Here is a 26,846-nt window from a genome sequence, read left to right as displayed (position 1 = left end):
TAAACTCCGGGCCGTAAACTGTTTCTGGCCGCAAACACTTCGGAAACCGTAGCTGCTGGTCGTACACGCCGCCACCCCCTCGCTGGTTACGACCAAAAACAGCGTTTTTTCGACTTTGTAGCTCCAAAACTCGATCAAAAACTCGTTTTTATGAAAAACGCGAACAAACCTCCCTTATTTTGCCAAGATCTATAAAAAAACGCAGAAATCCTTCAAAAATAAGATCAAATACGCTCCAAATCTGACAAAAATGATTGATACAATCCAAGCTCTGATACCAATTGTAAGTCCCAAATCTGCTTGTGTATCAATCAGATCTGTTTGATGGTGCGGAATCCCAATCAAACGGATGATGTCAGATCAAAATAGAAGAGAAGGAGAAGAAGAACAAGTGAATCTATGATGTATTCAATGAATAGAATGATGCTCCATACACATAGTACACACACACACTAGTTATTCTCCCTCTAAAACACCTTGAGTTTCATACACTTAAGCTCCTCTTCTCTCAGCCGTACACTCTTACACCACTCCTCACCATATATATAGTAGACATGGGTCGTGAACGGGTTTAAGGCCGTAAACCTGTTCATGGCCGTAAACACAACCGTAAACACATATACAACCATAAACACCAAGCTGTTTACAGTCCTAGACATAAAAATACATTTTCCTAGAAAAGCAAAGTATAAACCAAATTTGGACCCAACACCATATTTTTTCTAATTCTATTTTTTTTCTAATATATAAACACACACCCACTCTCATGTCACCCTCCCACCCTACCCCTAACCCCTAAAACACACACCCCCAACTACCACCACTACTACCACAATCACCGACCCACCATTATCACAACCACTACTACCCTACCACCGCTACCATCATCGATACTGTAACATCCCAAAAATCAAGGTAAAATTTTCATTTTAAAAATCCAACCAAAGACCACAATATATTGTTCACAAAACATTGTTCTCAAAAGTAACAATCACAATCAGAGTATCCCAAAATCCAAAATCATAAAAACTGGAAGGATGTGCACTATCACACATTTGCTTTCTCCTGATCATCTGAAGTGCCTGAAACATAACACTGAAAACCGTAAGCTAAAGTTTAGTGAGTTCCCCCAAAGTACCACACACAATCATAACATATACAATCATGCATGGTAGGTCCCATAAGTCATCGGACTGGAATATCCTCGGGCCTACAACCATCGGGCTAGATTACCCCCGGCCTAATCAATCATCGGACTGGAATGCCTCGACCCAATCAGTCATCGGACTGGAATGCCAAAATATATTCATTTAATGACAGGCTGACAGGTATCTTTTTATTTTTTATTTTATTTTTTTGTTTTTTTAATCTTGACTTAAAGAACATGGGTTAGTTTTCAAGGTATAAGTTATCATCTTCCATAACAAATTAGATTTCACTGTTTAGGGGTGTATTTTTTCATTACCTTTGTGTGAAAGTTGGGTGTCCAATCATACATATTTCGAATAAAAATAATTTCCGAAAGAAACTATTCGCACCCGTCGCTTGGTGCGGGTAAACGGCTAGTGTGTGTGTGTGTGTGTGTGTGTATATATATATATATATATATTATCGTATATATATGTATTTGATAATTATATTTATGATCTCATAATTATCTGATATATATATATATATATATATATATATATATATATATATATATATATATATATATATATATATATATATATATATATATAACCTAATTATGGTTATTTTAACATGATATTTGGGAATCGTAACAATTAAGTACAATGCATATCCCAAATCTTGTTTAACATAACTCCTAGGTACTTAAAGTTTCATATAGATTTGACTATTATAATATCTAGGTATTACCTACTCTTAGATTATCGGGCATCATATATTTTAGACACATATCATAACTTAAATCTAGTCATAATATCTACGGTTATACTATCATAAGACATCCTGCATATAATAAAATGACTTAATCTTTATAGGATAAATATTTTTATAAAATTATTTGTTAATCACGTATTCCGCTCCTGAAAACATTTAAAACAGTAAAATAGGGATCGTGAACTCACACTAATAGCGTATCGAGGAGCGCTCGAACTGTTACAACCAGAGTTTTTTTGCCATCGGGAGGGCATTGAAGTAGAGAGAGAGAGTTTGGAGGTTGGTTTGAGATGAAAAACCAGGAAGCAAGCACCTCTATTTATAGTGATGGTGCGCGTCGGACACTCTGTTGTGCGGCGTGCACTCGCTTCGTGACCCATCCTAATCTTGTCACGTGTCACATTTCTGGTGGTCCATGTTTCCAAATCTCCGACGAATCTGGGGTCAGATGTGCGTGACGAGCATGGTGCGCACATTGACGCACACCCTTCGATTCTTTTTAAAAATTCATATTTTCTTCATATGAACTTTGTTTTTTACCCTCTTTATATATTTGTCTAGTTTTTCCTAAAACTACAACTTTCCTTTAGATTGCATCTTCTAATTTTAACTTTCATTTTTACCACATTTTTATATTTTATAAAAATTATATCTCTTTAATACGACTTTCGTTTTTGCCTTTCTTTCTTCTCAAGTTCTTATCTAATACTTTATTACGAATTTTCTTTTTGTAGTGTTAGCCGAAGCCAACCGTTCTCTTTTTGCTATTTTTGACGTCAATAACGTTATTAATGTGGTTGGTTTCTATTCGTCATAAGTCATAACTTTTTCAATCAGAGTTAGATTTTTTGAACGCTTTTAATTTTTGGGATCATTAGGTTGTGTATTTTTCAAATACGCTAACCATTTTAACTTTTTGATTACTTTATTTTCGATTCAACTTTCCATATTATCTTTCAATATGAGAAGTTTTTGTCTTTGAGTTAAACCTAACTCTTAGTAACAATTAATGACGGAAAATTCTCAATTGTTGCACACACATAATGATAAAAGTCAGATCAAACAATAAAACATCATTTTTTGAGCAAAACTTGAACACATTTTAGAACATTATTAGATAAAACTTTATGTCGATCGAAACATTAAGATACTTGATCTAAATCTCTAATAAATTAGAGAAATTAAATATCCTCCTACATTTTATTCCTATTTGTCCTCCTACCATATCAAATGGTGACAAGTGAATTAAATGATTATTAATTTCATTAAATATGTAATTAAATGTGATACATTTTCAACATTTGATATGATAGTAGGATAAGTAGGAATAAAATGTAGCAAAATATTTAATTTCTCAATAAATTATTCATGTATTTTTCAAAAATCCCATTTTGCCTTTGATGTAGACCCCACCACCACTTTTTTCTACTTATACATTCCATATGGTTACTTTGTCCAACAAATGGTACATTAATCTTACATGTAAAAGTGTGTAACAAAACAACCACCATGACACATAGACATATGTACATCATCAAGAACAAACATGAACATGAACATGAATCATACGGCTTTAGGTTGACTTTGTTCAAAGTCAAAAAGCTCAAACATGAGGCGTCTAACATCCGGTTTCCCATAAACAGTGTATGATAGTCCATGAATGGCTTGTTGAACCGAGGTGGTGGCCGGATTCCTGAGCCTCCTGTTATGTTCATAAGAATCTTGAACTTCCTCACTGTAAATTATGAACCTGTGAAGGTGTTTTTCCCTCAAATACTTCCCACAAAACTTGTTCAAAAGAAGTCGCCTGTGCTTCTCCTGCAACCACCTTCCCGGAGCATCTATATGCTTTATCAGCAGCCTCTCCGCCATTACAAGATCCTGCAACATCAACAACATTCTCAAATACGTCACTGACAGTGACAGTGACAGACTGACAATGACAGTACCTGTATCTTTTGGCCAACGTATTCAAGTCGTTCAAAGCAAAACCTAGGATGTTCAAACTTGTGCTTTGAAGGGTGCAAGAAAGCAAGCTGGATTTTGAAAAATGATATATTAGAATAATGTATATATATAATGAAAACAGAGAGATGATAAATTTTCACCTGTAATCCGAGGCCAAGTTCGATGTTTCTGGCATTAGTAATTTCTGGGATTCTATCTTTAACTTGTAAAGGATACCCTAATGTGTTCATAACTTGAGGTCTAGAATCATAATCCCATATATTTCCCCTGAATCTATGCATTCCAGGTGGCACACAAGCCCTGAATAGCCTTGGATGAGCAAAAAGAGCATCTTCAGGAGGCTGTAAAATGTAAATGATACAAATATGAGCTGTGGAAAGAAATTGTTTTGACTTTTTAGGTCAAACCAAGTACTTTTAGAATTCATATATGAACCCATAATCATGGATGTACACTTGTGAGGTATATTAAAAGTAAAAAAAAAAAAAAGTTGCCTTGTAAGCAGCGACTTCTTGCCAAGTGAGTTTTTTTCCTTCAAATTCAGCAGAGACAAAGTCAACATCTTCAAGTTGTCTTCTTAATTTAGGCTGACATTCTTCATCTTCAGGGTCCATTCCAAATACTTCAAAGAGTACACGATAAACTTCTGGCATACCAAAACACAGATAAATTGCTCCAAATAAAGCCCAAACTACTGACCTGTAAATAAAATTGTAATCTTTTAGTTTAGATTCAATGTTAGGGCACTATCACTTCAATCAAATTGCAATTGATTATATGAATATGATTCACATTATTCAATCTCACACCCTCACCAATTTTCCCTAAGTATGATAGCTTCAGATATAATAAGTTATGGCAAAAATTGAAGGACTTACTTCACTGGTGGTTCTCGCTCTTTTCTAAGAAGCTTATCCATGTCATCAAACTGGAAAATCAAGTTATGCAAGCTAGCAGCTTTAACCCATTTGGGCAAATATTTCTTCCCAATCAAAGCATACACTCTTTCCCTCATTGGACCTGGTGACTCCCTTGGATACCTCTGCAAGAAAAACTCAGCCAACGCCATTTCAAGAACAAACTGTCCCAAAAACCCTAATCGGGAATGCCCAGATCTCACGTGTCTCGCATTCGTTCTCTCACAATGCGGATGCCCAAAAGCCAAATACAATAACGTATCGAATTGCTTAGCTGGGTTATCATCTCCGTAATTCTCAGATGGTTCCAAAGGGTACCCAAGAGCCTGTTTTGCCTCAAGCAAATACTCATCTATCCATGTTTTATCAGCATTGTTCAATTTCATTGATGGTAAACAAGAGCTGAGTAATGGGAATTGCTTTAGCGACAATTGAGGGCTGTTGAGGAACCTTTGAGCTAATTTTGCGTCGTCTAATGGGGGTTTGAGGATAAATCGCTTCGGGGGTACTCTTCTCTTAGGAGATACGAATTGCTTGCGTTGGGAGAGCTCTTTGAGAAGTCTTTGTGGGCTGTTTTGAGGGAGTTGTTCCTGTTTCTCCTGGGAGTCCACGACGGCGAAAATGGCGGGGTTAGAAATGGGTTTTCGGAATTTGAGTTTTTGGAAGTGGGTTTTGACTGGGAAAGGTGAAATGGAGGAGGAGAAAGAGAGGTCATGGGTCCGGTGAAAGATGTTTGAACTTGAGGGTACTAATGGAGAAGAAAGCTCCATCTGCTAAGGATTCAGAAGGAGGTATCGAGTATCGAGTTTTGAATTACGTTAATAAGCAATCAAGATCGTCGAGAGATTGAATTCAAAACTCGGGGAAACATGATGGTCGATAATGGAGGTTTCCTTGGGGTTTTGGGGGTGGATAAGGTTTTACCGAGTGTTCATTTCTTGTGTGTATGTGTGAAGATATTTGCATATACGGGCTGGGCTCACCTTGGCTGTTTTTGGCCCAAAAATGATTGCTTTATATTCTATTGTTTTGGATAATATTAAAAAGTCATGGAGAATTTGAGATATGTAAAATCCTAAGAAAATTATTAAATTTAAAAAATATATATATTATATTATCTTTTATTAGAACTTCTATATTTTCTTAAAAATTCTAATTTAATCTTTGTGATATCAGAAAACCCAATATATATTTTTCAAACCATTATAAAACACTATACTATTTTTTTTTTAGTATAATCTAAGGGTCAGTAACCAACAAACCCTTAAGAATGAATTACATAGCATTTATGGCTATCTAGAGTTCACCAATCTCAAAGTCTTAATATATACATTTCAGAAAATATAAGTGTAACACCCCAAAAATACGGACCGAAAATTTCATTTTTAAATCATTAGTGAAAGCCATAATTATCCACCATTTCATTCATAAACAAAACTGTTATATCAAATCAGAGTAAAACATCAAAACATATTCTTTTATCAGAGTCAAACATCAAAACATATTCTTTTATCAGAGTAAAACATCTCAGGCTAAACAAACTATGGTGTGTGCCATGCGATCACCCCGAGCTCCTCCCTCCGCTACCGGAAGTACCTGAAACCAAAACTGAAAACTGTAAGCACGAAGCTTAGTGAGTTCCCCAATCTACCACATACCACATAAATAACCACATACTGGGCCCCCGCCCGCTGCATCGGGACTAGCTCCGGCATCGGGCCCCGCCCGCCATCAGACCCCGCCTGGCATCGAGCCCCGCTCGATATACAGATCTGTTCTCTTAGGCCCCGCCCGCTAAGCATATATGATATAAAACAAATAAGCTAAACATACTCTACTATACTCCTGATCTAAGGCCTCGCCTATCTTGGGCCCCGCCCCTGTCCTGCTACTGATGAGTCATGGAACCCCGTCCACACTCCTGCTGATAGTGAGATACGAGCCCCCGCCCACACTCACCTCCATCCTAACTCGGGTCTCGCCCCTGCTCTGCTGCTAATGAGATACGAAACTGTAACGCCCGTAGATCCGGGCTAGTCAATTTAGAGATAATAGGGGTCGAAAACAACTTTTTGACAAAAGATTATTTAGAATAAATAATCTTAACCAAGTTGTAGAACACGTCTCAAGGGTTCCGTACATATAAAGAACGTTGAAATCCGAGTTATAACGAAGAAGTTATGGTCCGTCGAAGTTTTACGGCAAAACCGACACGACATCGGGAGACGTAAATAGTGAATTTACGATGGAGAACTTTTTAGCCTTAGAAATCTAAACAAAATTTGTAGTATACGTTAAACCGAGAACATACAAAAAAAAGAACGCCCAAATCTGACTTCGTATGAGGAAGTTATGAATTTTCTAAGATTTGGCTTAGCAGTGCACAGCCCGAAACTCGAATTTTAGATCGAGCGGTTTTTGCCTACGCAACCTAAATGAGAATTGAAGATATCATTAGTAGGAACTCAACGGTAAAAAGACAGACGCAAACAGAGTCCGTATGTAGAAGTTATGAATTTTACGCGGACATTTAACAGTATAATCTCCTCGTACTGTTAAATTTAAAATCGGTCGAGAATTAGCCGACGGAGTCAAAATTAAAGTTGTAGATCTTATTTTTACCTACGCGTGGATATAAAGAACGTCAAAAACAGAGGTCGTATGTGAAAGTTACGGATTTTAGAAGTCGGAAGTGTGATGTGCGAAAATGGGTGATGTGGCACAATCTTGGTCATTGCTTTCTCCCCAAGTCTTGCCACTAGATGGTGACATGTGGCACCAAGTTCAGCCATTTTTCACCGTATAAATAGAATCTCTCCCACCCTCATTTTCTTCACACCTTTCCCATTCTTTCTTCTCTTTACTCTCTCTCTAGAACCTCTCTCTAGCCCCGAAACCCCCCGAAAAGCCTAGGGAACCTCCCTAGCACGAGGCAGAAGCCCCGGAGTGCTCGACGGCTCCGAGAAGAAGATATTTTCGGCTCGGGAACGCTGCTCCAAGCAAAGCCCGGTTTTCTATAAAACCCGCTGTAAGTGAGCTACGCATACGCTATTTTTAATATAGCTTTTATTTAAATATAGTAACGTTATTAGGTACTTATAATAAGTACTTGGGCTATTATTATGGGTTATATAAGTATTGTTTAACACTTATATAATAGTAATAATAGCTAGACTATTAATTAGTCTCGGCGAATAATAGACTAAACTCTAGTGGTAATAATACTAGGTTTCGTCGAAGGAAATTATTTTTAAGAAGCGAAGCGCTGTCTGAGTTCGGAATCACCACCTTTTCAAGTGAGTGCATGGTCCCTTTCAGCTTACACATAGATATGAAGTATTTTATATAAATTACGTGCTGTGTGTGCATATTATCTGTATACTTGCTATCTATGTTGGATGAACAATTTTATACATGTTTTAAATGATTTAAACTGTATATATATTTTATATCTACAAAATGTGTTGGGTAAAACATGGGTAGATGAATAGTTGCTCTGTGACAAAATAAAATAACGATAGGCCTCGATATAGATGTTATTGATGATCCAGTCATCTAGCGGAGTATAGATGACGACCACGGACTATTCTAGACAGTCCAGTGGAACGCTAGCAGGCTCGCAACCTGTAGGTGTTTATTTGAACTGTGTGCTCACCAGCAGTACTCCATCCCCCACATGGTTGCCTTATTTGACATGAATTGCTGAGGAACCCCCGAAGCATGTGTTGTCACCCCGATGAAAGTCCTTAGACTAGGTCCCTTGTGTTAGATGTTTTAGGGACGTAAAGTGAGGATAACGGGAATGGGTAATCGGGTTTGTTTGGTTTGATAAAGTTAATAAACTTATTTATTGTGGGTTGAAAACCCTATGTACTCACCAGGTTTCCCAACCTGACCCACTCAGTTTATTTATATCACAGGTGTTGATATGAAGTCACATTACACTGAGAGATTAAGGAGATATAAATCACTAGTGATAATGAATGTAAGTTCTGTTTATGCTTATGTTTCTGTATTGACGATGACATCCCAAATGTTTTAAAATGAATAAAAATATTTTTCTTCGGAAATGCTTTGATAACGTATTTATCATGTTTTACTGGGAACAAATTCCGCAACATTTTTATTAAAAGAGGTACTCTGATTTTTATAAAGCATAAACAAAATCGGTCTTTTCTGGCCGTGAAAATGGGGATGTCACAGGAACCTCGTCCGTACTCAGCTAGTGATGAGATACGGAGCCTCGCCCGAACTCACCTTCCTACCAGACACATACAAGTATCACAAAGACAACAAGTATAACTACACATACACTACTGCCTCGGGTACCACCCGACATCGGACCGAAATCCGGAACATATAAACTGCATCGGGCTAACTCCAGTAACGGATCTAAATCCAAAACATATCACAATAAGTGCCTAGGGCTAACCCTCGGGTCTTCCTACTATACATAAACATAAACATAATGGGTCGGCATTATGGCCGTAGACCCATGCACACAGTGAGGAGACTCACCTTGCACTGCTGAACCCTGCTGATACTCCTCTGGCTGCTGACTGCCAAATTCCTGAACTGCTAACCCTTCGGCTTCCCGAACTACCAATACCAAACATCACTTAGACTACAACACCCTCAAAAGTCAACCCAGGTCAAACTTGGTCAAAGTCAACGGTCAAGGTCAACGCTCCGAGCTGACCCAACTCGCCGAGTTGACCCACCAACTCGTCGAGTCCCACAATCCACACAAAACTCTGGACTTCGATCCAAATCGTCGAGTCCTCTATGAACTCGCCGAGTGCACCTTCAACACATCTGGACCCTTCTTCATCTGACTCGCCGAGTTCTCCTTTGAACTCGCCGAGTCCACCTTCATAAATTAAGGAGATTGCCTTGGACTCGCCGAGTTCCTCCTTGAACTCGTCGAGTATGATGATCATCATGTCCACTATGGACCCAGACTGGCTGAGTCCCTTACCAACTCAACTCACACCTTTTAACAGAAGGGTTTTGGGGCAAGAAACGGCCTGGCTCGCCGAGTCCCACAAGTGACTCGCCGAGTCCCTCTATGTCCAATTCTATTCAGACGATTTCAGTCAAGCACAAAGCATCCAGGACCCAGATCTAACCTTCTAGGGTCGGAATAACACGCAAGGCTACTGCCTTTACATCCATGCATGGCCCCTTTTTGCTCAAAAGGCTAAAACAACCTCTTAAACTTTGCATGGGGAGTTCTAATGGCATAAAGTTTCCACCTTTATGCCTTAACTACCCTAAACACTCTCAGATCTGAAAGGATCTTGCTTGGGGACGTCCAAATCCCACAAATAATCATTCTTGGACCAAAAACTTCATAAAAGGGACATAACTAGATCTAAGAAACCAAAAGCCAAGATAAAGACTTGATTACCAAGAATTGCATCCAATGGAGTGTATCTTCTGGATCTACTTCCTCCTCCTTGAACCTTCAACTTCCTTCCTCTCCTTCTTCCTCTTTAAGAGCACACTAATCACACAAAGGTGGGTCAAACACTCACAAGATGCACTAGGGTTTCGTGGGTGAGGGTTTAGGGTCTAGTGGCTGAAGATGAGGCTGAGGGAATGAGAATATGATGCTTAAATAGGGCACCAAGTCCCGAAATTAGGGTTTCCCAACCCAGACCAGACTCGCCGAGTCGGCCACTTAATCCGTGACACGGAACTCGCTCCGACTCGTCGAGTTCTTCCTTGGACTCGACGAGTTGACTCATTGACTTAGGGTTTTTCCTTTCCTTTCTTGGCCTTCTGAATTTGGGGTGTTACAACTCTCCCCCACTTAAACTAGACTTCGTCCTCGAAGTCCGCCACGTCTACTATTCTACAACCTCTCCGTTGGCCTAACGTCCAATCTTCCGCATTAGCAATTCCTTGGAGGTAAAAACCTCGTGAGCTCTTCTAATCACTAACAATTCTGGGAACACTACTCTTACCCGCCTGATGATCCTTTCGGTACTCCCAGGTACTTATGCTGGGCATATTAGGGGTTCACCCCTTTCTCCTGCACGTTCATTGGGCTTCCCAAGGCAACTCCCCAAATCACAACTTTTCCTCTTTCTGTGAAGGACATATCCTTCGTCGTATCTACATCTCCAGCCACTCCCAGTGCTGGTCGCTTCACTGATACCTACTGAATGCGTTCCCTTTCTATATCCCGATGCTGAAAACCCCTCCCAGCGAATGGATCAGATAATCCTTCGAGTAAAAGACTCATCCCTGCAACGGTTAGACTCAGACAAGAGCTATGCAACAGGGTCAAATCACTCACCCTGAGATTATTTAATCCTAATGTTAGTGGTTTAGCACCTCTCAGTCAACTAACTACTTCCATGCACTAATCCTCTTATCGATGTCCCTGTCCGAAGATTCTGCTGTCTCTTATCTGCTCTCCGGATGAACCGAGACCACCCTGGTCCCAACAAATCTGCCATAATCTGGGCTACCGGACTCCCGCCGGTTACTGCACCCAAGCTCAATCGCTCAGTCGCTCTCAGCAACTTCTGAAGAAAACTTCGGCTAACTAAAACTGCTTTATATACCTTACCACTCTGGCTCCATAAGTCCCGGGATCCTCGATCCCCTATCTTGACTCTAAGGTCTCTACCAGGTCCCACCTGCGCTGCTAAAATATCACGGGCCTCGCCCACGTGTCTCACCCAAACTATATCTTAGAGCGGTCTCTCCCGCAAGTCTCACTTGTCTTGCTACTATCGCAAGGGCCTCGCCCACGGGTCCCACCCAAACCATACTACTGAGCGACCCTGCCCCCGGTCTCACCTATCTAGGGCTACTCGGGTCCTAAACCATCCTGAATTCTCAACGAACTATCCTTTCTCGATCCCTATCAGGCTGACTAGGAGATACGGGCCTCACCCACACTCCGCTAACTAGGAGATACGGGCCCTCTCCCACACTCCTCTAACTGGCTACTAAAAAATGTTGCGGCTATCCCACAGTCTTACCAGACTCTCCATGCTGGTCTCTACACTGACTACTAATCTGAAAGCATCCCATGTTGGACATTCACTCAATCTGCATCTTGACTCACTCGAGTCCTGATGGCGGTCCTCTAACCTGGTCTTCCAAACCAGCCATCAGCTAACATGAATACTACGGTCATCCCGTAGCCTCACTACACTTCCCGCACTGTCTACCTACTGGTGAATGCTACGGCTATCCCGTAGTCTTACATCCTGGCTAAACTCACATCCTGCCGAGAAAATCTTCAACCTGGTCTCCCAAACCACTCATCTACTAATCACAATTACACGAACTCAACAATGGGAAGTTTCCCAAACTCCCAACTCACGCGTTTCTCAATCCGAACAGCCACTCAGACTATTATCCTGCTCAATCAAAGTTGCGAACTCATCCCACCTTCACACTTACTTCAGTTCCTGACTATATAGGGGTTCCTCTCCCATTTCGATTCAACTAGCTCCTTACAGCTCACTGTCTGGAAAGGATTCCCAATCCCTCTTACCACTCCATAGTCAATCTGCTAAAAAAAATTGATGCTTACCGCTGCTAGTGCTCCAAAACTAACCAATACCGTGACGCTACCGCCCCTGGAAACTAGAGAAATACTTCCCGAGTCCCAAATTACACTTGCTACAGTGACTGCATCCTGAGAATCTGCTCTAAAGGGAAACATCTTCGAACTACTACTCCAACATCCATGGTATGCAGATAACATATAACTCAATCATAAGCATGAAACATAATCTTCTGAAACACACTTACTGACATCGATACAGTACCATAACAATAAAATCATAAACAGAAGCTGAATTAAATTACATACCAACGATCTCTTGCGGCTCCATCTTGACTTCCTGCGGGACCATAGGCACTAGATCCTGAACTCTCTCCACCTCCAAAATAGGACAACGGGACTTGAAATGACCTGGCTGGTGACAATGAAAACATATCTGATCCTTCTTACAATCCCGATGTACATGCCCTCTTTCTCCACATTTGAAACACCTAAACTTGTGACAAGCAAACCCATGGGTTCCCCCACACTTGCCACACACCTCAAGATCTTCCTGACTTCCAACACCCAAGTCAGCCGAGTCGGACCTTCCACCTTCTTTTAATCGTCCTGATGTTGGCGTCCACTTCCTTTTCCCTAACTGTACATATAACCCAATCTCTTGCTCTCGAGTTACCCCGACTACCCCATCAACCGTCTGCACAGTCGCTGTCTGACCTTGAAACCTGGTGGTTACCCTGTCAGTAACACGCTCAATAATGTCGGGTAACTCCTCGCGTACAGCTCGCGAAACCTCCACAACGATCCAATCCTGCAGTGAACTCTTCTGAAAACAAGGTGCATAACCCACCTCCGATCCCTGACGACAAGAGCTAATAACCGGATCCTTCCTCCCGAGGGATCCCAAAGATCGATAAACATCGGGCCCCAGAGGAGCCTCTAACTTCCCCGCAGCAATCTCGGCCCGGAAGGCCTCGAGGCGGCTATCCAAAAGCTCCAAAATTCCCTCCTTGACTGTACCGAAGATCAAAGGAGTCTAATCCAGAATACTGCGCGTAATCTCAGTTGATACAAACTCTCTCATCGGCTCCTCGAGCTGACTGGCTCCTGAACCTGAGCCCGATCCTTCACCGGCGTCTGAACCGCCAACTGGTCTACTTTGTAGCGTCACCATGCTGCAGACATATCATAACAACCATCTGAATGCTCAATACTATCGAGGGATCTCACGCACTCACTACAAGTTCCCTGGTCTTATCTCAGCCCTTCTTGAATCGAGTACATATCCTCTGCTTTCAGTAGTATGGGCCCCTACTACCTTCCACATCTATCCGTACTTTCCTCAAGAGTTGCCTCGATTTCACCAAGTCCCTTTCACTGCTACTAACACTGCTCCCAGCACTACTCTCATCCTAGGCTTGCCCTAGGGTAACCTCCAACTCACTATCTGCCATCAGCTGCATAAGAAGTTCCTGTTATCTCCCCCTAACTAACTCACGAATACCATTACATATCACTCAGACTAGATAATTCTTCGAATGAGAGGTCCTACCCTACAACGGTTGGACTCAGACAAGAGCTGGGAAATAGGGCTAGACCTAACCTTCTGAAATTATTTAGTCCTTGCAATATGTAACTTAACATATTCGTTTACTAGTTAATCAGAGATAACTAGAACTCCTAATAGCACAAAGCATTCAGCATTCGGGCATTGGGAAAGCTAACCACATAATCCAATGAAGCTGTTCTATCCTCTAATCAGGAAGTTGTACTAGCATGCAACTCATACACATATAACAGGCACATAAGGCATCCTCCTAGATCCTTAGTCCTAAACTAGCATGCAGTTCTAATACACATATCATAACATAAACTTGTATGGGTAATTTGGGAGAACTTACTTGAGCTCGGCTGATTGCATGCACCACACCCTTTTTCTCTTTTTCAAAGTTCTTTTCTCTTTTCAAAATCCTTTTTCTTTTTCTCAAAGCTCTTTTATAAAAATGATTTTCCTTTGAAAACTTTCATACCAAGTCCTCGGTTTGAGTTCAGACACACCCGAGAGTGTATCTGAATCCCTCACACCAAGGCTTTAATACCAACTTGTAACATCCCAAAAATACGGTCCGAAAATTTCATTTTTAAATCATTAGTGAAAGCCATAATTATCCACCATTTCATTCATAAACAAAACTGTTATATCAAATCAGAGTAAAACATCAAAACATATTCTTTTATCAGAGTAAAACATCAAAACATATTCTTTTATCAGAGTAAAACATCCCAGGCTAAACAAACTATGGTGTGTGCCATGCAATCACCCCGAGCTCCTCCCTCCGCTACCGGAAGTACCTGAAACCAAAACTGAAAACTGTAAGCACGAAGCTTAGTGAGTTCCCCAATCTACCACATACCACATACATAACCACATACTGGGCCCCCGCCCGCTGCATCGGGACTTGCCCGGCATCGGACTAGCTCCGTCATCGGGCCCCACCCGGCATCAGGCCCCGCCTGGCATCGAGCCCGCTCGGTATACAGATCTGTTCTCTTAGGCGCCGCCTGTCTCTGGGCCCCGCCCGCTAAGCATATATGATATAACACAAATAAGCTAAACATACTCTACTATACTCCTCATCTAAGGCCTCGCCTATCTTGGGCCCCGTCCCTGTCCTGCTACTTATGAGTCATGGAACGCCGTCCACACTCCTGCTGATAGTGAGATGCGGGCCCTCGCCCACACTCACCTCCCTCCTAACTCGGGCCTCGCCCCTGCTCTGCTGCTAATGAGATACAGAACCCCGTCCGTACTCAGCTAATGATGAGATACGGAGCCTCGCCCGAACTCACCTTCCTACCAGACACATACAAGTATCACAAAGACAACAAGTATAACTACACATACACTACTGCCTCGGGTACCAGACTCAACTCACCTTCCTACCAGACTCAACTCACACCTTTTAACAGAAGGGTTTTGGGGCAAGAAACGGCCTGGCTCGCCGAGTCCCACAAGTGACTCGCCGAGTCCCTCTATGTCCAATTCTATTCAGACGATTTCAGTCAAGCACAAAGCATCCAGGACCCAGATCTAATCTTCTAGGGTCGGAATAACACGCAAGGCTACTGCCTTTACATCGATGCATGGCCCCTTTTTGCTCAAAAGGCCAAAACAACCTCTTAAACTTTGCATGGGGAGTTCTAATGGCATAAGGTTTCCACCTTTATGCCTTAACTACCCTAAACACTCTCAGATCTGAAAGGATCTTGCTTGGGGACGTCCAAATCCCACAAATAATCATTCTTGGACCAAAAACTTCATAAAAGGGACATAACTAGATCTAAGAAACCAAAAGCCAAGATAAAGACTTGATTACCAAGAATTGCAGCCAATGGAGTGTATCTTCTGGATCTACTTCCTCCTCCTTGAACCTTCAACTTCCTTCCTCTCCTTCTTCCTCTTTAAGAGCACACTAATCACACAAAGGTGGGTCAAACACTCACAAGATGCACTAGGGTTTCGTGGGTGAGGGTTTAGGGTCTAGTGGCTGAAGATGAGGCTGAGGGAATGAGAATATAATGCTTAAATAGGGCACCAAGTCCCGAAATTAGGGTTTCCCAACCCAGACCAGACTCGCCGAGTCGGCCACTTAATCCGTGACACGGAACTCGCTCCGACTCGTCGAGTTCTTCCTTGGACTCGACGAGTTGACTCATTGACTTAGGGGTTTTCCTTTCCTTTCTTGGCCTTCTGAATTTGGGGTGTTACAATAAGGGTGCGTTTAGTTATGGAAAATAAATCGTTTTCCAAAAACATTTTCTAAAAACATAAGAATTTTGGAAACATGTTTAATCCAATAATTTTTCTAAACTTCACAGAAAACGAAAATTTTTCGTTTTCTAAATTTTCAAATAACTTAATTTTTTTTTAGAAAACCGATAATTATTGTTTTTTATATTTTCTATTTCCATTTTTCTTAAAAATATACACACCTACTCTCACGTCATCCATCCCACCTTACCCCCACTCACCCACTCCCAAGCTCCAACACCCCGCCCCCACAAACACACACACACACACCGATCACGACCATAAGCACCACCGTTATCACAACTACCATCCTGCCACCATTGCTTTCGCTATCGCTACCGCCGCCACCACCACCACTTAACCCTTACCTTTTCACCACTATCATTACCATCATTGGGTCAACCCCCACCAATACCACCACCTACCATCGTCAACATACCAACATAAAGATTATAACCTAAAAGTTTTAGGTTATTATGAAAAAATAATACTAAACATATAATTACTTTATTTGTCTTGTAAATAAAACCAAAAGACAATAGTAAGATACCAAAGATTGAGTTTCTAATTCTACACATAATAAGGGATGTAATCTGTTTTGAAACCGGACCGAAACCCAAATAACCAAAGGTCGATTAAGGAGTGAATGAGGAACTGAGAACATGACTAGATACTATTAATTGGTTACAACCTGTCCATTTCTAGTAGTAAGTGTGTTATCAAATAAGATGTTTGTTACCGGAACCGAAATAGCTGAAAACCGAAAATGATGAATTGAAAGAACTAAAAACCAGATCAAATATCACTAATCGATTCCAATCGATTTTATTATTTAATCAATATAATTAGATAAAATTCAATTAGAAAATCGTGTGTGGCAACCTATTTTTGTTATTGAATAGAAAAAACAAAATAAAAACAAAAGTAATTAATTTGATGGAGCTTTTTCATTGACCGCATCATGAATATGATCCATGGACAATGAAGAAAGGACAAAATTACCCTATATACATCATCTTTTTAGTACATGTCAAACTCACATTCTTATTTCTTGGACTCATTAATGGCATTCGCATGTGGGTGTGACCAAGAATCGACGATTAGTTACCCACGATTCTGGTCCGATGCTTTCGCCGCCGTGATTTATTAACCAAGTTGAATCACAATTTGACGAAGAACCTGATCGTGACTCGGTGACTGTGTTCATTTCACTGCGTAGAAGATGAGCATTATGTGGTTGATAAAATGTCTCATTGATAAACAGCCAATTCTCTCCACAGACATTCGCACCCACACCACACATTCACACATACCATAATCCTAACTTTGATAAGACTCTTTTATCCCTACTCCATGCTCCTTTTAGCCTAATAATGATACCCATTATGGGTATTTCATTACATATGTCGATTGAATTTAATCCGCAACTCACATGTTACAGAATCTAAGCTTAATAGCATACACCACACTTTCATTTAAACCCTGTATATGACAAAGTAACATGTCCATGATTTTGCAAAGGTTGTTACTACAAATCTACAATGGTCGATGTTCATCAAGAGGGATTTGACATGCTTGCTACAAAAAAGGAGCTTAATTCTGATGCCATGAAGAGGATTAGCGATTGGTTTCTTTTCATTTCTCTTCATCTTGTTTCTTAATCTATATTGTTAGATATAACTCCATATTAATTTCTCTTCCAAAAATTTGCAGGATTTTCTCCCAAGAGATCCCAAGTGATGTCACAGTTTGTGTAAGAGGTGTTTCTTTTTCCATACACAAGGTACGCTTTCTCTATACTCTTGTTAGTTATAAGTTATAAGTTATAACTCATTTTTTGATAAAGATTTGAAACAACGATAAAAGTTAACGTTTTTCATACTGTGTGCAGTTTCCTTTAGTCTCAAAGTGTGGTTATATAAAGAAACTATTAGCAGACCCAAATCATTCCGATCTTTCTGTAGTGGAAATCCCTGATATCCCAGGAGGACCTGAAGGATTTGAACTTGCTGCAAAATTCTGTTATGAAACAAATATCGAGTTATCAAAAGACAACATTGCAATGGCAAGATGTGTTGCAGAATACCTAGAAATGACCGAAGAATATGCAATTGGCAACCTGGTATCAGTAACAGAATCCTATTTAAACGAATCAGGATTCAAAAACTTATCAGCTGCAGTTTCCATTTTGCAATCGTCAGCAGATTTCTTACCAATCTCTGAAAAAGTAAAACTGATTGATCGATGTATTGACACTATCGCGTTCATGGTGACTGAAGAAAGTCAAGTTTGTTTGTTTGGAAGTGCAGACAGCAGCAATGATTTGAATTCGAATTCTTTGTCATCTTCGTCTCATGCAAGATCTGTAGTTGATTGGTGGGCTGAAGATTTGATTGTTCTTAGAATCGATATCTTTGAAAGGGTTCTTCTTGCATTAGTTTCAAGAGGATTCAAACAATTTGCACTTGGTCCCGTTTTAATGCTTTATGCTCAAAAATGTCTTCGAGGTTTGGTAAGATCCCTAAATTACCCCCCTTTTCTTTTCGGATTTAACTTTTGTATTTATTAATCATGTAGTCAATTTTCTAATCTTTTACAAGAGGTAAAATTGTCATTATACAATCAATCAAACAGGAAATCTTTGGAAAATCCAAGAAAAAGCTGGAGCCAAACCAAGAACACGAGAAGAGGGTAATTTTGGAAACAATAGTCGGGCTCTTGCCAAGAGAAAAGAACGCAGTGTCAATAAGCTTTCTTTCAATGTTGCTTCGAGCTTCCAATTATTTAGACACAACAGTCTCATGCAAGCTCGATTTAGAGAAAAGAATGGGATTACAATTAGGGCATGCAGTTTTAGACGATATCTTGATTCCTTCCTTTTGCTTTGATGGTGACACGTTGTTTGATGTTGATACAGTTCAACAAATGATGATGATTTATATTGAAAACAATTTCACAGACACGTGTCCTATAGACCATGTTTCACCAACACAAACTGATAACGAAAATGTCGGGAAGATCATGGAGAGCTTTCTTGCAAAAATAGCTTCTGATCGAAACATGTTGGTTTCAAAATTTATAAACTTTGTTGAATGTATTCCACCTCAAGTAAAGGTTACAGAAGATGGAATGTATAGAGCCATTGATATCTACTTGAAGGTAACATTTTTAGTAAAAATACAAGAAAGTTAAAGGTCTGATTCACTGATTGTAATTAATATTTGTAAATATAATCTTTTCAGGCTCATCCAGCAATAAGTGACATGGATCGAAAGAAAGTTTGCAGTTTAATGGATTGTCAGAAGCTATCACGTGAAGCACGTGCTCATGCAGCTCAAAACGAGAGGCTTCCTGTTCAAACTGTGGTTCAAGTTCTTTACTACGAACAACAACGATTGCAAGAAACAACTACAGGTGGTAATGAATATGATCATAGCGCAACTAATAGCAAATCGTTTAATAGTACTACTCCTTCATCTCCAAGCTCAGTAGCATCAGTATCAGATGAAATTTCAAGCTTAAAAAAAGAAAATCAAGAACTTAAATTCGAGCTTCTGAAGATGAAAACAAGATTGAAGGAGATTGAGAGATCAGGTGGTAATAAACCAAGGGTGGTTAATAACAATACGAGTACAGCTGGTAGTGGTAAGCCACCATTGCCTAAAAAGTCGTTGATAAGTTCAGTGACGAAAAAGCTTGGGAAAATTACACCATTTTTACATGCGGATGGGTTTTTGCCTTCGAGTACACGTGGCAGGAATAAACCTGATAAAGATCGAAGGCATTCGGTATCTTGAAGTTTGGCAGTAGGATTGTTGGTTTCCGCTGCTTAAATTTTAATTGGTAAATACTTAATACTTAATGTCATGTTGTAAAACACATTTTTGCATGATATATTTGTTTATATATATGGGATTTGGACGATTGGTGTTGAAAGCTTTAATGTTATGTATATTATACGATATAGCCCTTTATGCTCAATTTAAATCATATATATATGGAAATTATAAGCTGATCTATATATATATATTCTTATATATTAACCCAAGAGAACATATAAAGCACATCTTTAGGGGATGAGAAAAAGAACCAAAGGAAACGAACCAGATCCAGAACCGAATAGGTTAATCGGTGCGGTTCTGGGTTCCTGGTTTTTCTGAAATTTGGTTTTTGGTTTTTTGGAGGTTGCCAGGTTGGAATCAGAATTTGAAAAACCACAGGATTAAACAAAAAGACATGACCTCGTTCTTTGTTGTCGACTTAGGCTGCACACACCCATGTTCGCAACTTGTTTCTTGTTTCCCAAGTTCACATTGTTTGATATTAAGATCACAAATGAACCAAAGATCAAGTTATTTTCAAGTTAGTTTTAGTTTTGCTGGAAATTTGGGTTCCCCCAATGAAGACTCTCAAGTAAGTTTTAAAGTTTTTTCATCAAGGTTTTTTTTTTTTTTTTTTTCAATATTGTTCAAGTATGTTTATGTCTAATGTCTATTCATTAATGGAATGTAGCGTAGCATTCAAGTTAAATTTGTTCTAGTTTTATGATGTGTAAATTGTGATCATTCATGGACCTTGGAGTGTCATGTTATTGATTGAAATCTTATTGTGTTTTAAGATGATGATGATGATGATGCATTTGTTGAAAACACACAAAAAGAAGACCATGTACAGCAAACACAACAACAAGCCAACAACAAAAAAAAAAAAAAAAAAAAAAAAAAAAAGAGAGGCCGGATAGATGGAAATCCTTTGAGAAGGTTTTCATTAAAGACGATAGGGAAGTTGAATGGAAGTATGAAAAATGCAAGTTTTGTTCCAAGAATATTAAGATAGGGAAGTTGAATGGAAGTATGAAAAATGCAAGTTTTGTTCCAAGAATATTAAAAAAGCCGATATGTGGTTGAACGATACATCTAGTTTTAAAAACATAGTAATTGTGCAAACAAAATCAAGATAGTATGAAAAATTAAACTACTTTACTAATTAAGAAATAAGTTTATGGAGAGGGATGTGTTGTCTACTTGGAAACATGCATGATGAAAAATAAAATTATGAAGCCTTTAGTAAATTTGTTTTGTAGCCGATGATCCACCTTTTAATTTTGTTGAAAATGAATCATTTGTTGAATACGCTAATAAACTTAATGTGAAGGTTGTTTTGCCATTGCGACATAAGATTTCAAAAGATGTTGCAAATTATTATGTTGATGAAAAGGAATAAGTTGCTTAATTACTTAAGTAGTCCACTAAATAGGGTACATTTGATCATAGGCAATTGGACTAGCTTGTGTCAAATGGTGAACAATATGGTAGTCACCACACACTTCATTGATGGAAATTGACCTCACAAAAGGATCATTAACTTTATACCTATAGATACTCATAAGAGAGAGAACACTAGAAGTAAGATATTAGAGTGCATTCATCGTTGGGGAATCAAGAAAGTGATGACTATCACGATAGATAATACAACTTCTAATTACAAATCAATAGAAATTTAAACCTAAAAATTACTGGGGGCAAACACTTCCACATAAGGTGTATGACTCATATTCTCAACCTTATTGTGAAAGATGGGTTGAGTCATAACAAGAATCATGTACAATGTTTGTAAAATATGGTACAATATACTATATTATCCACATAAAAGATCACAAAGTTTAAAGAGTGCATGAAAGAACTTGGTGTGGAATCAAAGAAATGATTGTCCTACACAGTGGATCCTAGTCCGCATTTAGTACTAACGGACACATATTAGATCCTTAGCGAACAAACTTGTCCACGTAGATAGGAGAGGCTTTGGTTTGTTCCAAAGATTGGGTTAGAGAATAGAGAAAACCAATTGTGGACAATATTGAAGATATTTTAAAAGATGATGACGTAGCCATATGTAACAACTTCCACCTTATTTCTTACAAATCAATGATTACATACTAACCATCAACTTTGTTTTATTTCAGTTTATACTATAGCTTGAAGAGGAGATACACAATATAAATGGACAACAAAATGGGAAAAAAAAACTTACAGAGATTTTAGAGTTGATACTTGCTTTTGTATGTGTCAAATAGTTATTTTTTTGAAACTTCATTGTTAAAAAGTGTTGCTAATTAAAACTTTTAATGTGCTTACATTAGTACTTCTTATATGTTTTTTTTTGTAGTTCTTACTAAAGTGCTAAACTATTCCAAAACCATTAATATTAGTGGATTATAGACATGAGCAAAACCATTTGAAAACATTAATCTAAAATGTTAAACAAGTTCAAAACCATTCCAAACAACAAAACATTTGGATTGTAGACATGAATAAAAGCATTACAAAATATGAAGCTAAACCATTTCAAAACCACGCATACAACAACCTTACAAATATGTTTCATTTTTTCCTTCAAAAACCATTCTAAATAACAACTCAAGGCATTGTGAGAAAAATGGCAATGCACTTTCAAAACTGATTTAGTTTAGTTTTGGAATCGAAAACCCAATACCGAAACTGGAACCATGCCCTCTTATTTAGTGCGATTCTCGGTTCTCAATTTTCCCATTTTTTGGTTTTCGGTTCCACGTCAGTTCGGTCCGGTACCAGAAATGATCGCATCCCTGCACATCTTTGTTGTTAACATTAATGATCCACAAATTCAATGTTACTGGATAGGTTATCTATATATGTGTACAAAATTTGGCACCGAACGAAACACATACTCTTTTACAAAACATATGACACCGAACCATTTGTTAAAATATGATATTGTTTTACAACATTTAAAATATAATAATAATAACTTTAAAAAAAATATCTTATTTGATTAATATTTTTTAGTATTCATTACATATAAATTGGTTAATAAATATTGTTTTTATATTTATAAATATTTTATTTGAATAATTTTTTTTTCTTTATGGTATTTATTGCATATAAATTTTGTATAATGTTTTTTCGGTTATTATATATCATGAAATTTAACAAAGATCTTCTATAAGATTAAGAAAAATTGTCTTAGCTCAAGATCGGACCGAAACCGAAACTATTGATCCTTATATTTTTGGGATATGAACTATGAAATACAGAACCAAAGGCAGAACCGGTTGTTGGTATTCAATATATGATACTAGATATTTGGGCTCAGAACTATGTAAAATCCATTTTCAAATCCTAAAAGATCCATTATCAAAGTCAAAGCCCATAAATTTGACCTAGTAGCATCAAATCAAATCATTATTCTCATTCAAACCTTAGAGAAAACATTGAAATATATAAAAGACAAAATAGCAAGAATGGTCCTTATAGTTAGTTGAAAAATGTCACTTTGGTCCAAACAAATTTGGACTAGCACCAGAGGTCCAAAGTTTTCATTTTGTTGCGAATTTGGTCCAATTTACTTTAATTTTTTTTGTAATGATGATTTTACCCTTGCTTTTTTGCTTTTTCAGTTTTATTTATTTATCTAAATACTTTTATGATTAAAAGAAAAATAAAAAAGAAAATACCTCTCTCTCTCTCTCTCTCCTTGTCTGTCTGTCTCCATTAATATTGACATTGATGAAGAGGTTATGGGTTCCTGCTGTAAAAAATCGCAACCCCAAACACTCTCATCCCTATCTTTTGGGTTCTAAATTACAGGTGTGGTGCAAACTCGGATTCCGATATTCCCATATTAAGCTTACAAAATAAACACTTTCGATATCCCCACACTCCTGATCTTTTCAACATCAGAGACTTATGGATTCGAGTATCAAGCTACAAAGGTTTCAATCGGGATCATTGAGCTTGAAATCCAGATTCAAACAGTGATTCTAGAACTAGAAGCTGAAGATGATGAAGAACAATCAACATGATGAAGAAGAACCAACACAAATTAGTAAGCAAACAAAACAAATATTGGGAAGAAAAACATATAACAACATCATCTTTCCCGACCATTAGATTTCTCGTAGCATCAATTTCATACACTATCAAGCCGTAGATAAGTACCGATGACCACTGGAACATCACATTGTTTCCTTCCACCACCGCCATCGCCACAACCTTTCCCTTCCAACGCCATCATTGCCTTGTTGTTTTCGATGTGAACTCCGACGAACAAGCACCATTTCCTTCCATCGCCGCTGTCATCACATTCGTTTTCTTCCAAACCTACTTTCGCCTTATTCGGTCTGATGTGAAACCCGATTAACAAAGTTCCTTTAGATTCTCAGGTGGTACTCCTCTTTCAGACCCAACCACATATTCCAGATTTAGATCAAGATCTTCGGCGACCACTGAACCATAGTGCTTCTCACCGACGGATGGGAGGTGCAGTGGAAATAGTAAATTTGGGGGTGGGGTAAATTGGAGTTGGGGTTGTTTGTTGTGACGTACTCTACTGTAACGCCCATAGATATGGGCTAGTCAATTTAAGGACAATGAGCATCAAAAATGACTTTTTGATAGAAGATTATTTAGAATGAATAATCTTAACTAAATTGTAGTGGTCGTGACAAGGATTCCGAAAATATAAAGATTGCCGAAATCCGAGTTATAACGAAGAAGTTATGACCTGTCGAAGTTTCGCGACAGAACCGGCACGACACAACGCGACGTAAATAGTGAATTTACGATAAAGCGATATCTGGCCTTAGTGATCTAAACGAAAGTCATAGAGTACGTTAAACCAAGAGCGTGCATAAAAAGAACGGCTAAATCTGACTTCATATGAGGAAGTTATGATTTTTCGAAGTTTCGACTTAGCGGTATGCAGCCCAAAGTTTGAATATGAGATCGAGTGGTTTCTAGCCGAAATAATCTAAACAAGAATCAAAGATCTCGTCGATAGTAGTCCAACGGTAAAAAGACAGACGAAAACGGACGTCAAATGAAGGAGTTGTGAATTCCTAACAGAGTTTTCCTGTCCCGGCCTACTAAAAATAATATAATAAAAATTATGTCAAAATTAGCCGATGGAGTCTAAACGAGAGTTGTAGAGCATAATCTCACCTACGTGTGGATATAAAGAACGTCGAAAACGGAGCTCGTATGCGAAAGATATGAATTTCTGAAGTTCGAGGCACGAAACCCAACCCTGTGTCAGGGTTCACGACGTGAACTCAATGATTTGACCTTTCAGAGCCTGACAGAGTCACATCGCGACTACGCACCTGATGACGTCAAAGGTCACGACGTGAACAAGCGGTTCACGACGTGAAAATTGAAAAATCAGCCCTATAAATAGAATCGAAGGGCAGCCGAGTTTTGTTGCTCAATTTCTTTCCTCTCACTCCATATTGCCTCGATTTACGTGCAAGTTATACCCCCGAAACCCCGATATCATCCCGAGACCCGTAGCGAATCCCGAAGCACCGAAGATCCCGAGAAGAAAAGAGTTTCGAGCCGAAATTCTGTCCGCGAGAAGCCCGGTGTGTGAAGAGATCACAGTTTCACCGAAGAATTCTACATTTAGAGTCGTAGTGCTGTCCAATCATCGTATTATCAAATGAGTGCATAGTCCCTTTCATGAACATGATTTTAATACAAGTATTGTTTGAATGTATTAAATATATGTTTTGTGTGAGGTATTTGATGATGTCTGAATTAAGTGTTAAAGAACATACTTGATTGTTTATGATAACTTAGGTTAAAGAGTAAACCTAAGGTTTGTTATAATGGTTATGGGGTAGTATCTCTTTATGAGTACGAGTGAGATATATACGGAGAATAGAACTTTAAAATATGTCATTGATCCGGAAGCATGGATTAGACATAGTTATTCGAACCTAGTCCGAGAGTATGAAGTGCACTTAGTTAATTGTCATTAATCCGGGAGTATGGATTAAGATATAGTCAGTTGTCCTTAGTCCGGGAGTATGGACAGGACATATAATATGTCATTAATCCGGGAGTATGGATTAAGACATAGTCAGTTGTCCTTAGTCCGGGAGTATGGACAGCACATAGTTATGTGTTAGTTTTAGATCCAGGAGTATGGATCAGGTCGAGAGGTTAGTTTTTAGTCTCGTTGAGAGGATTGACGGGGTGGGGTAAGAGTTGGTTATATATATATATATATATATATATATATATATATATATATGTATATATATATATATATATATATATATAAAGAGAAAATTTTATATGGTGTGAATTCTAAATTATATATATATATATATATATATATATATATATATATATATATATATATATATTATAACATTGTGGGATTGAAATCCTTATGTACTCACCAGGTTTTCCAAACCTGACCCACTCAATATTTTTGTATCACAGGTATCGATACAAAGACATATTACACTGAGAGATTAAAGAGATGTATATCATTAGTGTAGATGAATGTAAGTTCGGTTTATGCTTATGTGTCTGTATTGACCAGGACATCCCAAATGTTTTAAAACGAATAAAATACATCTCTTCAGAGATGCTTGGATAAAGTATTTATCATGTTTTTCTGGGAACAAATTCCGCAACAGTTTTCTTTAAAAGATTACTCTGATTTTAAAACAAAGCATAAACAAATTGGTCTTTTCTGGCCGTGAAATTTGGGGATGTCACAGTTGGTATCAGAGCAATAGTTTAAGCGAACTAGGAATTTATAGGATTTCTATACTTAAACTTAAAATGCTAAGTGAAGATTGTGAGGAGTGTGTCTAATAAATTTAGGTAATGCACCTGAATAGACACGAGCACTAGTATATTTTAGGAAAGATGGCTAAAATGTT

General features: G+C 38.5%; 2 protein-coding genes across 2 annotated transcripts; one reads left to right on the top strand and one right to left on the bottom strand.

Moving 5' to 3' along the window:
• Window positions 1-3,240: 3,240 nt before the first annotated feature.
• On the bottom strand, window positions 3,241-5,728 carry LOC145160296 (Ribonuclease III family protein). The gene is made up of 5 exons (XM_079079435.1): window positions 4,752-5,728; window positions 4,368-4,572; window positions 4,014-4,214; window positions 3,855-3,941; window positions 3,241-3,786 (listed from the first exon to the last, which is right to left on the bottom strand). Exons 1-5 carry the CDS (start codon window positions 5,558-5,560, stop codon window positions 3,469-3,471), a joined length of 1,620 nt encoding a protein of 539 aa, XP_078935561.1. The 5' UTR covers window positions 5,561-5,728; the 3' UTR covers window positions 3,241-3,468.
• An 11,643-nt stretch (window positions 5,729-17,371) lies between these two features.
• LOC145160295 (BTB/POZ domain-containing protein SR1IP1-like) lies at window positions 17,372-20,068 on the top strand. Its single transcript, XM_079079433.1, has 5 exons — window positions 17,372-17,759; window positions 17,846-17,915; window positions 18,024-18,644; window positions 18,767-19,291; window positions 19,375-20,068. Exons 1-5 carry the CDS (start codon window positions 17,674-17,676, stop codon window positions 19,927-19,929), a joined length of 1,857 nt encoding a protein of 618 aa, XP_078935559.1. The 5' UTR covers window positions 17,372-17,673; the 3' UTR covers window positions 19,930-20,068.
• The last annotated feature ends 6,778 nt before the right edge of the window (window positions 20,069-26,846 follow it).

Source organism: Lactuca virosa, chromosome 2 (genome assembly GCF_052849685.1).
Source record: "Lactuca virosa cultivar CGN04683 chromosome 2, Lactuca_virosa_CGN04683_v6, whole genome shotgun sequence".
In the NCBI taxonomy this organism is placed as follows: Eukaryota; Viridiplantae; Streptophyta; class Magnoliopsida; order Asterales; family Asteraceae; genus Lactuca; species Lactuca virosa.
Note: the sequence above shows the minus strand (reverse complement) of the source record. Positions and strands in the feature narration are given on the sequence as shown.